Below are 12,033 nucleotides of genomic sequence, written 5' to 3' on the forward strand. Positions count from 1 at the left end.
AGATCCAGGGATCCCAAGGCGACTCTAGTAGATGCACTAGTAGCACCTTGGACCTTCAAACTAGCTTATGTATTCCCGCCGTTTCCTCTCATCCCCAGGCTGGTAGCCAGGATCAATCAGGAGAGGGCATCGGTGATCTTGATAGCTCCTGCGTGGCCACGCAGGACTTGGTATGCAGACCTGGTGAATATGTCATCGGCTCCACCATGGAAGCTACCTTTGAGACGAGACCTTCTTGTTCAAGGTCCGTTCGAACATCCGAATCTGGTCTCACTCCAACTGACTGCTTGGAGATTGAACGCTTGATCTTATCAAAGCGAGGGTTCTCAGATTCTGTTATTGATACTCTTGTTCAGGCCAGAAAGCCTGTAACTAGAAAAATTTACCACAAAATATGGAAAAAATATATCTGTTGGTGTGAATCTAAAGGATTCCCTTGGGACAAGGTAAAAATTCCTAAGATTCTATCCTTTCTTCAAGAAGGATTGGAGAAAGGATTATCTGCAAGTTCCTTGAAGGGACAGATTTCTGCCTTGTCTGTGTTACTTCACAAAAAGCTGGCAGCTGTGCCAGATGTTCAAGCCTTTGTTCAGGCTCTGGTTAGAATCAAGCCTGTTTACAAACCTTTGACTCCTCCTTGGAGTCTCAATTTAGTTCTTTCAGTTCTTCAGGGGGTTCCGTTTGAACCCTTACATTCCGTTGATATTAAGTTATTATCTTGGAAAGTTTTGTTTTTGGTTGCAATTCTGCTAGAAGAGTTTCAGAATTATCTGCTCTGCAGTGTTCTCCTCCTTATCTGGTGTTCCATGCAGATAAGGTGGTTTTACGTACTAAACCTGGTTTTCTTCCGAAAGTTGTTTCTAACAAAAACATTAACCAGGAGATAGTCGTGCCTTCTTTGTGTCCGAATCCAGTTTCAAAGAAGGAACGTTTGTTGCACAATTTGGATGTTGTTCGCGCTCTAAAATTCTATTAAGATGCTACAAAGGATTTTAGACAAACATCTTCCTTGTTTGTTGTTTATTCTGGTAAAAGGAGAGGTCAAAAAGCAACTTCTACCTCTCTCTCTTTTTGGATTAAAAGCATCATCAGATTGGCTTATGAGACTGCCGGACGGCAGCCTCCTGAAAGAATCACAGCTCATTCCACTAGGGCTGTGGCTTCCACATGGGCCTTCAAGAACGAGGCTTCTGTTGATCAGATATGTAAGGCAGCGACTTGGTCTTCACTGCACACTTTTCTAAATTTTACAAATTTGATACTTTTGCTTCTTCTGAGGCTATTTTTGGGAGAGAGGTTTTGCAAGTCGTGGTGCCTTCCATCTAGGTGACCTGATTTGCTCCCTCCCTTCATCCGTGTCCTAAAGCTTTGGTATTGGTTCCCACAAGTAAGGATGACGCCGTGGACCGGACACACCTATGTTGGAGAAAACAGAATTTATGTTTACCTGATAAATTACTTTCTCCAACGGTGTGTCCGGTCCACGGCCCGCCCTGGTTTTTTAATCAGGTCTGATAATTTATTTTCTTTAACTACAGTCACCACGGTATCATATGGTTTCTCCTATGCAAATATTCCTCCTTTACGTCGGTCGAATGACTGGGGAAGGCGGAGCCTAGGAGGGATCATGTGACCAGCTTTGCTGGGCTCTTTGCCATTTCCTGTTGGGGAAGAGAATATCCCACAAGTAAGGATGACGCCGTGGACCGGACACACCGTTGGAGAAAGTAATTTATCAGGTAAACATAAATTCTGTTTTCATGATTCAGATAGGGCATGCAATTTTAAACAACTTTCCTATTTACTTTTATCAAATATGCTTTGTTCTTTTGGTATTTGTTGAAATCTAAACCTAGGTATGCTTATGCTAATTTCTAAGCCCTTGGATACAGCCTCCTATCTCACTGCATTTTGACAGTTTTTCACAGCTGGATAGTGCTAGTTCACGTGTGCCATATAGATAACCTTGTGCTCACACCCGTGGAGTCTGTACTGATTGGCTAAAATGCAAGTCTGTCAAAAGAACTGAAATAAGGGGGCTGTCTGCAGAGGTTTAGATATTGGGTAATTACAGAGGTAAAAAGTAATTAATATAAACATGTTGGTTATGCAAAACTGGGGAATGGGTAAACAAGGGATAAACAAAAACAAATCTGGAGAAAACTGTCCCTTTTGAAGATGTCTCTATAAAAACACTACATTGGTATTCAATCCCCTCTTCCCTATACAAACAAATGCAAAGGTGTTATTTTATTGTTCCCGCTTGTACTGACTTCATTGCTGATTCTTTTTTTTCTTCTCACTTTCCCCAGAGATCTTTCATTTAACCAGCTGAATCGTTTAGATGAGTTTGCATTTGTTGGTCTGATCTCACTGGAAAAACTGAACTTGGGAGACAACAGAATAAATCATGTTGCTGAAGGGGTTTTTAAAGGACTCTCAAGTCTTGTCACACTGTAAGTGGCGTAACATTTTATAAAATGCTTGTACTGTGTAAGCTAAACTCCGCCCCTATTCAGGAACAAAACTGAAAATATATTTTTTTAAAGTTGTATTATTGATACTTTACCTTGTTTTTGCGTATATTAAATAACTACTCTATAATTAATAAAATATTGTACAGTGGCAAGACCTACAGGTTTGTTCAATTTGTTTACTCTTCTTGAAAAAAGAAAATATATATTTATTTATATTCCATCGTATAGAGCATTTTAATTTGAGTACAATTTATTCAGTACAGCATTTCTACACTCGCGCTAGTACTAAATCCATCCATGTTATTTATTTGTGAAGACTAATGTCCATGTAGTACGCCGCCCAGGATTTAGCTTAATCAAATAATATTTAAATTGACATTTAATACTAAATACATTTTATAAGCATAGTATTGAGGTTATTCCTTGCCTCCACTTAGCCATGAGTGCCGCCATTTTTTTTAATCTTGCTTTCACTGCATTCAATTTGATGTTTGCATTTGGGTAGCAACTATTCTTCGATACATATCCAGTTTGACTGCTTGTGCTATGTATTATTAGTTACCACAAGAGTTTAAATATAATACAGACAGGTTATTATAAGTGCACTCTCACACTTACTGCTAAATTTTTTAGCATGTATATATATGTATGTGTATAGAAAAAATATATATAATTTTTCTTCCTAATGGGAAAGAGTCCACAGCCGCATTCATTACTTAGAACCTGGAGGAGGCAAAGACCCACCAGCCAAAGGCTTAAATACTCCTCCCACTTCCCCTCTCCCCCAGTCATTCTTTGCCTTTTGTCCCAGGAGGTTGGCAGAGAATTGTCAGAAGTTTTATTTTATTTTATATTTATTGTTAATATGTCTCTTATGGAGGGTGCTACCCTTTGACATAGGACAGGAGTTTTTAGTAGTCCTGTTAGCCTCTCGTGGAGGGCTTGGGCGAAAGTTAGTCAGGAGATGCAGTGGGAGCTTCCCCTGCAACACCATCCTGACTCGTTATAACAGCTCCTTTCAGCGCTTGACGTTGTCTAACTTCGCTTAGCTACCTGCTGTCTTCTTGAGTCCATGACGGAGGCGCTGCCACTATTCGTCACACATGAAGGGCTGTGTTCCTGCTCCACGGCATAGATTCTGGTAAGATCGTTTCGTTTTATTACATTGTCTGTAATGTGATTTATTATGACAGTATAGTATGGGCGTCACTGAGGTACAGATCTTGGAATCAAGGGATATTTCCTCCTTAGGGTGGATTGGTGAATCGGGAAGGGGTCTCTTATGTTTCTTATGTGATTTAACCTGCATTAGGTATGTGTGTACGGACTCTGTGGCTGAGACATGAGGCGTTACTCTATTTGGTGCATAGTGGCTTTTTTGGGGCTTGTGATTTGCACGGCCTAGGACTAAAAACCTTCGGGTTATGAGTATTCGCCTGTTGGTTTAGACTTGCATATCCCTTTATGTAGGCCTAGTTTTGCCGCCTTTCGGTGGCACGCTTTTGGATTTCGCTGGGTTTTTTCCCTTCTGCATTCCTGACTGAGTGGCGACAGAGGAAAGAGTCTGCTCCGCTGAGGTCTGTTCATAGTAGGTGGTGAGTGCCCCAGCCATTGTGTTTCAGGTGCCAGTCGTTTTTCCAATATTGTGCGTTTATATTAGTCCTAGCCATGGAGGATTCTGATGCTGGGACAATTGTCTTATCAGATTCTGAGTCGTCCTCGGACAAGGATTGTCTTTTGGCCCCCTTGTCGCAAGTCTACCTTTCTTGTGCCTGCATGGTTTGCAGGGTCCCTCGGGGGACCTTGTGTCTGCTGAGTCATCGGCCACCGGGAGCTCTGTTCCTCAAGAGGCGCCTTCCCAATCGCACACTCCTTTTGCTTTTGCAGGTGACCCGGACTTTGTCTCCAACGTGCAGGGTGGATTGTTTCCCCTGGAGATGGCGGGACATTTTCGTTGTAATATTTTATTGGCTCTGATTTGTCTGCAAGATCCCAAGGTTTTCTTGCAGTTAGGTGCCTGCCTATCCCCGGTGTTCAGACCATGAATGGCACTTTAATATTCCCCCGGGGGTGATTGTTCCCCCTTGTTGTGCTTTTAGTTATAGGATTGTGCGGCTGCTTGTCCTACTACAACGTCTTTTTGACCTATTGGGGGATCTTTTTCTTTATCATCTGGGGACTTCGCACAGTTCTTCGGTATAGATTAATGGGGATAGTCTTATCTCCGGTCAGTCTATTGTGAGCTTAGACATAGTTCCTTCTGGGCAGATGCCTTTGGGTGCCCTTGTTTATTTTATCTGAGTAGGATTTATTTACTTTATCTTCTTTTCCTACAGGAATTCTGGGATTGCTTGGATTTAGTTCTTCCAAGGAAGTCGTTCCCAGGTTTCATCCAGAGTTGGTGTGTGCACTGTTAATTGTTAGTGACGCATGTTGTGCCTGGCTGGTCCGGTGGGACCTACTGGTTCACTTGTTTTCTTCTGTTAAGTGTGATCAGTCCACGGGTCATCATTACTTCTGGGATATTAACTGCTCCCCTACAGGAAGTGCAAGAGGATTCACCCAGCAGAGCTGCATATAGCTCCTCCCCTCTATGTCACTCCCAGTCATTCTCTTGCACCCAGCAACTAGATAGGTCGTGTGAGAGGACTATGGTGATTTTACTTAGTTTTATATCTTCAATCAAAAGTTTGTTATTTTAAAATAGCACCGGAGTGTGTTATTACCTCTCTGGCAGAGTTTGAGGAAGAATCTACCAGAGTTTTGCTATGATTTTAGCCGGAGTAGTTAAGATCATATTGCTGTTCTCGGCCATCTGAGGAGTGAGGTAAACTTCAGATCAGGGGACAGCGGGCAGATGAATCTGCATAGAGGTATGTAGCAGTTTTTATTTTCTGACAATGGAATTGATGAGAAAATCCTGCCATACCGATATAATGTCATGTATGTATACTTTACACTTCAGTATTCTGGGAGAATGGTACTTCACTAGAATTACACTGTAAGAAAGACATAAAGCTGTTTAATAACTAGAGATTATGTTTAACGTTTTTGCTGGAATGTAAAATCGTTTTCATTTGCTGAGGTACTGAGTGAATAAATGTTTGGGCACCATTTTTCCACTTGGCAGTTGCTTAAATCTGTTTTTTCTGTCAGTTTCTGTTCTCCCTCACTGCTGTGTGTGTGGGGGAGGGGCGCTTTTACTATGCATCAAATATTTCAGTCAGCAACTCATTGTATTCCCTGCATGATCTGGTTCATCTCTACAGAGCTCAGGGGTCTTCAAAACTTATTTTGAGGGAGGTAATTTCTCTCAGCAGAGCTGTGAGAATTATAGTTTGACTGAAATAAAAACTTTTATTCTGTAATTTGTTTCCTGCTTTCAGAAATTGTTATCTTTGCTAATGGGATTAAACCTTTGCTAAAGTTGTGTTGTTTACAAGGATTGAGGCTATAACTGTTTCAATTTATTAATTTTCAACTGTCATAGATCTTCTGTGCTTCTTAAAGGCACAGTACATTTTAATATTATTCTAATTGAATTGTATTTCCAAGTTGCAAGTTTATTTGCTAGTGTGTTAAACATGTCTGATTCAGAAGATGATACCTGTGTCATTTGTTGCAATGCCAAAGTGGAGCCCAATAGAAATTTATGTACTAACTGTATTGATGCTACTTTAAATAAAAATCAATCTGTACAAATTGAACAAATTTCACCAAACAACGAGGGGATAGTTATGCCGACTAACTCGCCTCACGTGTCAGTACCTACATCTCCCGCTCAGAGGGAGGTGCGTGATATTGTAGCGCCGAGTACAGCTGGGCGGCCATTACAAATCACATTACAGGATATGGCTACTGTTATGACTGAAGTTTTGGCTAAATTACCAGAACTAAAAGGTAAGCGTGATCACTCTGGGGTGAGAACAGAGTGCGCTGATAATATTAGGGCCATGTCAGACACTGCGTCACAGGTGGCAGAACATGAGGACGGAGAACTTCATTCTGTGGGTGACGGTTCTGATCCAAACAGACTGGATTCAGATATTTCAAATTTTAAATTTAAACTGGAAAACCTCCGTGTATTACTAGGGGAGGTGTTAGCGGCTCTGAATGATTGTAACACAGTTGCAATACCAGAGAAAATGTGTAGGTTGGATAAATATTTTGCGGTACCGACGAGTACTGAGGTTTTTCCTATACCTAAGAGACTTACTGAAATTGTTACTAAGGAGTGGGATAGACCCGGTGTGCCGTTCTCACCCCCTCCGATATTTAGAAAAATGTTTCCAATAGACGCCACCACAAGGGACTTATGGCAAACGGTCCCTAAGGTGGAGGGAGCAGTTTCTACTTTAGCTAAGCGTACCACTATCCCGGTGGAGGATAGCTGTGCTTTTTCAGATCCAATGGATAAAAAGTTAGAGGGTTACCTTAAGAAAATGTTTGTTCAACAAGGTTTTATATTGCAACCCCTTGCATGCATTGCGCCGATCACGGCTGCAGCGGCATTCTGGATTGAGTCTCTGGAAGAGAACATTGGTTCAGCTACTCTGGACGACATTACGGACAGGCTTAGAGTCCTTAAACTAGCTAATTCATTCATTTCGGAGGCCGTAGTACATCTTACTAAACTTACGGCGAAGAATTCAGGATTCGCCATTCAGGCACGCAGCGCGCTGTGGCTAAAATCCTGGTCAGCTGATGTTACTTCTAAGTCTAAATTGCTTAATATACCTTTCAAAGGGCAGACCTTATTCGGGCCCGGGTTGAAAGAGATTATCGCTGACATTACAGGAGGTAAAGGCCATGCCCTGCCTCAGGACAAAGCCAAAGCCAAGACTAGACAGTCTAGTTTTCGTTCCTTTCGTAATTTCAAAGCAGGAGCAGCATCAACTTCCTCTGCACCAAAACAGGAAGGAGCTGTTGCTCGCTACAGACAAGGCTGGAAACCTAACCAGTCCTGGAACAAGGGCAAGCAGACTAGGAAACCTGCTGCTGCCCCCAAAACAGCATGAATTGAGGGCCCCCGATCCGGGATCGGATCTAGTGGGGGGCAGACTTTCTCTCTTCGCCCAGGCTTGGGCAAGAGATGTTCAGGATCCCTGGGCGCTAGAGATAATATCTCAGGGATACCTTCTGGACTTCAAATACTCTCCTCCAAGAGAGAGATTTCATCTGTCAAGATTGTCAACAATCCAGACAAAGAAAGAGGCTTTTCTACGCTGCGTACAAGAGCTCTTGTTAATGGGAGTAATCCATCCAGTTCCACGATCGGAACAGGGACAGGGGTTTTACTCAAATCTGTTTGTGGTTCCCAAAAAAGAGGGAACTTTCAGACCAATCCTGGACTTAAAGATCCTAAACAAATTCCTAAGAGTTCCATCGTTCAAGATGGAGACTATTCGGACAATTTTACCTATGATCCAAGAGGGTCAGTACATGACCACTGTAGATTTAAAAGATGCTTACCTGCACATACCGATTCACAAAGATCATTACCGGTACCTAAGGTTTGCCTTCCTAGACAGGCATTACCAGTTTGTGGCTCTTCCATTCGGATTGGCTACAGCGCCAAGAATCTTCACAAAGGTTCTGGGTGCTCTTCTGGCGGTACTAAGACCGCGGGGAATCTCGGTAGCTCCATACCTAGACGACATTCTGATACAAGCTTCAAGCTTTCAAACTGCCAAATCTCATACAGAGTTAGTGCTGGCATTTCTAAGGTCACATGGATGGAAGGTGAACGAAAAGAAAAGTTCACTCGTTCCACTCACAAGAGTTCCCTTCCTGGGGACTCTTATAGATTCTGTAGAAATGAAGATTTACCTGACAGAGGACAGGCTATCAAGACTTCAAAGTGCTTGCCGCACTCTTCATTCCATTCAACACCCGTCAGTGGCTCAATGTATGGAGGTAATCGGCTTAATGGTAGCGGCAATGGACATAGTACCCTTTGCACGCTTACACCTCAGACCACTGCAACTGTGCATGCTAGGTCAGTGGAATGGGGATTACTCAGACTTATCCCCTTCTCTGAATCTGGATCAAGAGACCAGAAATTCTCTTCTATGGTGGCTTTCTCGGCCACACCTGTCCAGGGGGATGCCATTCAGCAGACCAGACTGGACAATTGTAACAACAGACGCCAGCCTTCTAGGTTGGGGTGCCGTCTGGAATTCCCTGAAGGCTCAGGGACTATCGAGTCAGGAGGAGAGTCTCCTGCCAATAAACATTCTGGAATTGAGAGCAGTTCTCAATGCCCTCCTGGCTTGGCCCCAGTTGACAACTCGGGGGTTCATCAGGTTTCAGTCGGACAACATCACGACTGTAGCTTACATCAACCATCAGGGAGGGACAAGAAGCTCCCTAGCTATGATGGAAGTATCAAAGATAATTCGCTGGGCAGAGTCTCACTCTTGCCACCTGTCAGCAATCCACATCCCGGGAGTGGAGAACTGGGAGGCGGATTTCTTAAGTCGTCAGACTTTTCATCTGGGGGAGTGGGAACTTCATCCGGAGGTCTTTGCCCAAATACTTCGACGTTGGGGCAAACCAGAGATAGATCTCATGGCGTCTCGACAGAACGCCAAGCTTCCTCGTTACGGGTCCAGATCCAGGGATCCAGGAGCAGTCCTGATAGATGCTCTGACAGCACCTTGGGACTTCAGGAGGGCTTACGTGTTTCCACCCTTCCCGTTGCTTCCTCGATTGATAGCCAGAATCAAACAAGAGAGAGCATCAGTGATTCTAATAGCACCTGCGTGGCCACGCAGGACTTGGTATGCAGACCTGGTGGACATGTCATCCTGTCCGCCTTGGTCTCTACCTGTGAAACAGGACCTTCTGATACAGGGTCCCTTCAAACATCAAAATCTAACTTCTCTGAAGCTGACTGCTTGGAAATTGAACGCTTAATTTTATCAAGACGTGGGTTTTCTGAGTCAGTTATTAGTACCTTAATACAGACTAGGAAACCTGTTACCAGAAAGATTTACCATAAGATTTGGGCGTAAATACCTACATTGGTGTGAATCCAAAGGTTACTCTTGGAGTAAGGTTAGGATTCCTAGGATATTGTCTTTTCTACAAGAAGGTTTAGAAAAGGGTTTATCTGCTAGTTCATTAAAGGGACAGATCTCAGCTCTGTCCATTCTGTTACACAAACGTCTGTCAGAAGTTCCTGACGTCCAGGCTTTTTGTCAGGCTTTGGCCAGGATTAAGCCTGTGTTTAAAACTGTTGCTCCACCATGGAGTTTAAACCTTGTTCTTAATGTTTTACAGGGCGTTCCGTTTGAACCCCTTCATTCCATTGATATAAAGTTGTTATCTTGGAAAGTTCTATTTTTAATGGCTATTTCCTCGGCTCGAAGAGTCTCTGAATTATCAGCCTTACATTGTGATTCTCCTTATTTGATTTTTCATTCGGATAAGGTAGTCCTGCGTACTAAACCTGGGTTCTTACCTAAGGTAGTTACTAACAGGAATATCAATCAAGAGATTGTTGTTCCTTCTTTGTGCCCAAATCCTTCTTCGAAGAAGGAACGTCTACTGCACAACCTGGATGTAGTCCGGGCTCAAAAATTTTACTTGCAGGCAACTAAGGAATTCCGACAAACGTCTTCTCTGTTTGTCATTTACTCTGGGCAGAGGAGAGGTCAAAAAGCTTCCGCTACCTCTCTTTCTTTTTGGCTTCGTAGCATAATTCGTTTAGCTTATGAGACTGCTGGACAGCAGCCCCCTGAAAGAATTACAGCTCATTCTACTAGAGCTGTGGCTTCCACTTGGGCCTTCAAGAATGAGGCCTCTGTTGAACATATTTGCAAGGCTGCAACTTGGTCTTCGCTTCATACTTTTTCCAAATTTTACAAATTTGACACTTTTTTGCTTCATCGGAGGCTATTTTTGGGAGAAAGGTTCTTCAGGCAGTGGTTCCTTCTGTATAAAGAGCCTGCCTATCCCTCCCGTCATCCGTGTACTTTTGCTTTGGTATTGGTATCCCAGAAGTAATGATGACCCGTGGACTGATCACACTTAACAGAAGAAAACATAATTTATGCTTACCTGATAAATTCCTTTCTTCTGTAGTGTGATCAGTCCACGGCCCGCCGTGTTTTTAAGGCAGGTAAATATTTTTTAATTTATACTCCAGTCACCACTTCACCCTTGGCTTTTCCTTTCTCGTTGGTCCTTGGACGAATGACTGGGAGTGACATAGAGGGGAGGAGCTATATGCAGCTCTGCTGGGTGAATCCTCTTGCACTTCCTGTAGGGGAGCAGTTAATATCCCAGAAGTAATGATGACCCGTGGACTGATCACACTACAGAAGAAAGGAATTTATCAGGTAAGCATAAATTATGTTTTTGTTGTCTGTTTTCATAGGCCTGAGGGGTGCGGTTCTGGCCTTTTTGGGCTGCCCTTGGTGGTTCTCCTAGAGACTAGGTGCCGCCGGGTGGCTAGTATAGGTCTGGTCCTGCTGAGGTGGCTGGTTGCTACTACCTCCGCTTATGGAAGCTTTTGATGCTCTGATGGGATCTTGGAAGTTGCAGCTCACCCTGTTTTCTTTGGTGTTGCCACTGGTGTTTTGGTCGTTTCTGCTGCCCCTTTGGGGTCAGGAACCGAGGTGTGCTCGGTTCTCTGTATCCCATGCCTTGTGACTACTGGTCCGGGTTTTTCTTCTTGGACTTATACTGCGATAATACATGCAGCCCATATCCTGGGTTCTTCTGTACTTGCGTTTCGAGGTCTTTCTTTTCCTCGACGAGTTAGTATGCCAGCTTTTTGGGCCGGTTTGAGGCGTGTGGCCCTAGGTCCTGACTAGTGGAATCTGACCCCTTCTTCTTGGATCTCATCGTAGGTTTGGGAGGGGAGTCTAGGGTTTTGTCGTTCTAAGTTCTGGCTATCCTTAAGTCACTGTTATCCCCTTGGGTGTTAGGGCAGGATGGATTCCATTGTTCTCCTTAGGGAGTTTGGAATTGTTGGCAGATTGGGTACCTGTGGATGGGCTTCTGGGCCTTCTTTTCTTAGGTTTTTTTTTTTTTGCCCTATTGGCCTCATTAGGTCTAGGATTTGACTCTAGACCTTTTTTTTTTTGTCTCCGCATTTGCGGACCTTTGCTCGGCACATGGTGGTTGCACGTTGGTTGCTTTGCTGCCATGTGTTGTGGGGGCTTGAGAGGCTGTCTCTCACAGATCTTACCCCTTTTTCTGTTGGGCTCTGGATGGTCTGTCTTGACTTTTCTCCTATTTCCTGTGGTAGACTCCACGGGGGGGGGGGGGGGTGCTTTTTGGGTCTGCCGCCACTCTGCCCTTTGGAGCGTTCAGTGACTGTGCATTCATCGGTAGATGGATTAGGTGTCTTGGGGACACGTCGTCTCTGTCTTTTCCTATGGGGGATTCTGATTCCTCTTAAAAAGAAGGGTCACGTTGGTCCTTAGTGTTCTTTGCAGAGAATCCATTCTGTTAGCTTGGATGCTGGACTTAGATCTAGCCATCTTATGGTCCTTTAAGATCGAGGATCGATTCCATCTGTTTTTCATACATTGTTGTTGCCTTG

At 43.7% G+C, this 12,033-nt stretch overlaps 1 protein-coding gene across 1 annotated transcript in view; it reads left to right on the forward strand.

Moving 5' to 3' along the window:
- The window catches only part of LRIG2 (leucine rich repeats and immunoglobulin like domains 2), a 175,912-nt gene that overhangs the window by 95,233 nt on the left and 68,646 nt on the right, over window positions 1-12,033 (forward strand). Inside the window, exon 8 of the mRNA XM_053706656.1 lies at window positions 2,313-2,456. Coding sequence (XP_053562631.1) covers window positions 2,313-2,456 — 144 coding nt within the window. The remainder of the gene's footprint in view (window positions 1-2,312; window positions 2,457-12,033) is intronic.

The sequence above is a fragment of the Bombina bombina genome, chromosome 3 (assembly GCF_027579735.1).
Source record: "Bombina bombina isolate aBomBom1 chromosome 3, aBomBom1.pri, whole genome shotgun sequence".
Classification (NCBI taxonomy): Eukaryota; Metazoa; Chordata; class Amphibia; order Anura; family Bombinatoridae; genus Bombina; species Bombina bombina.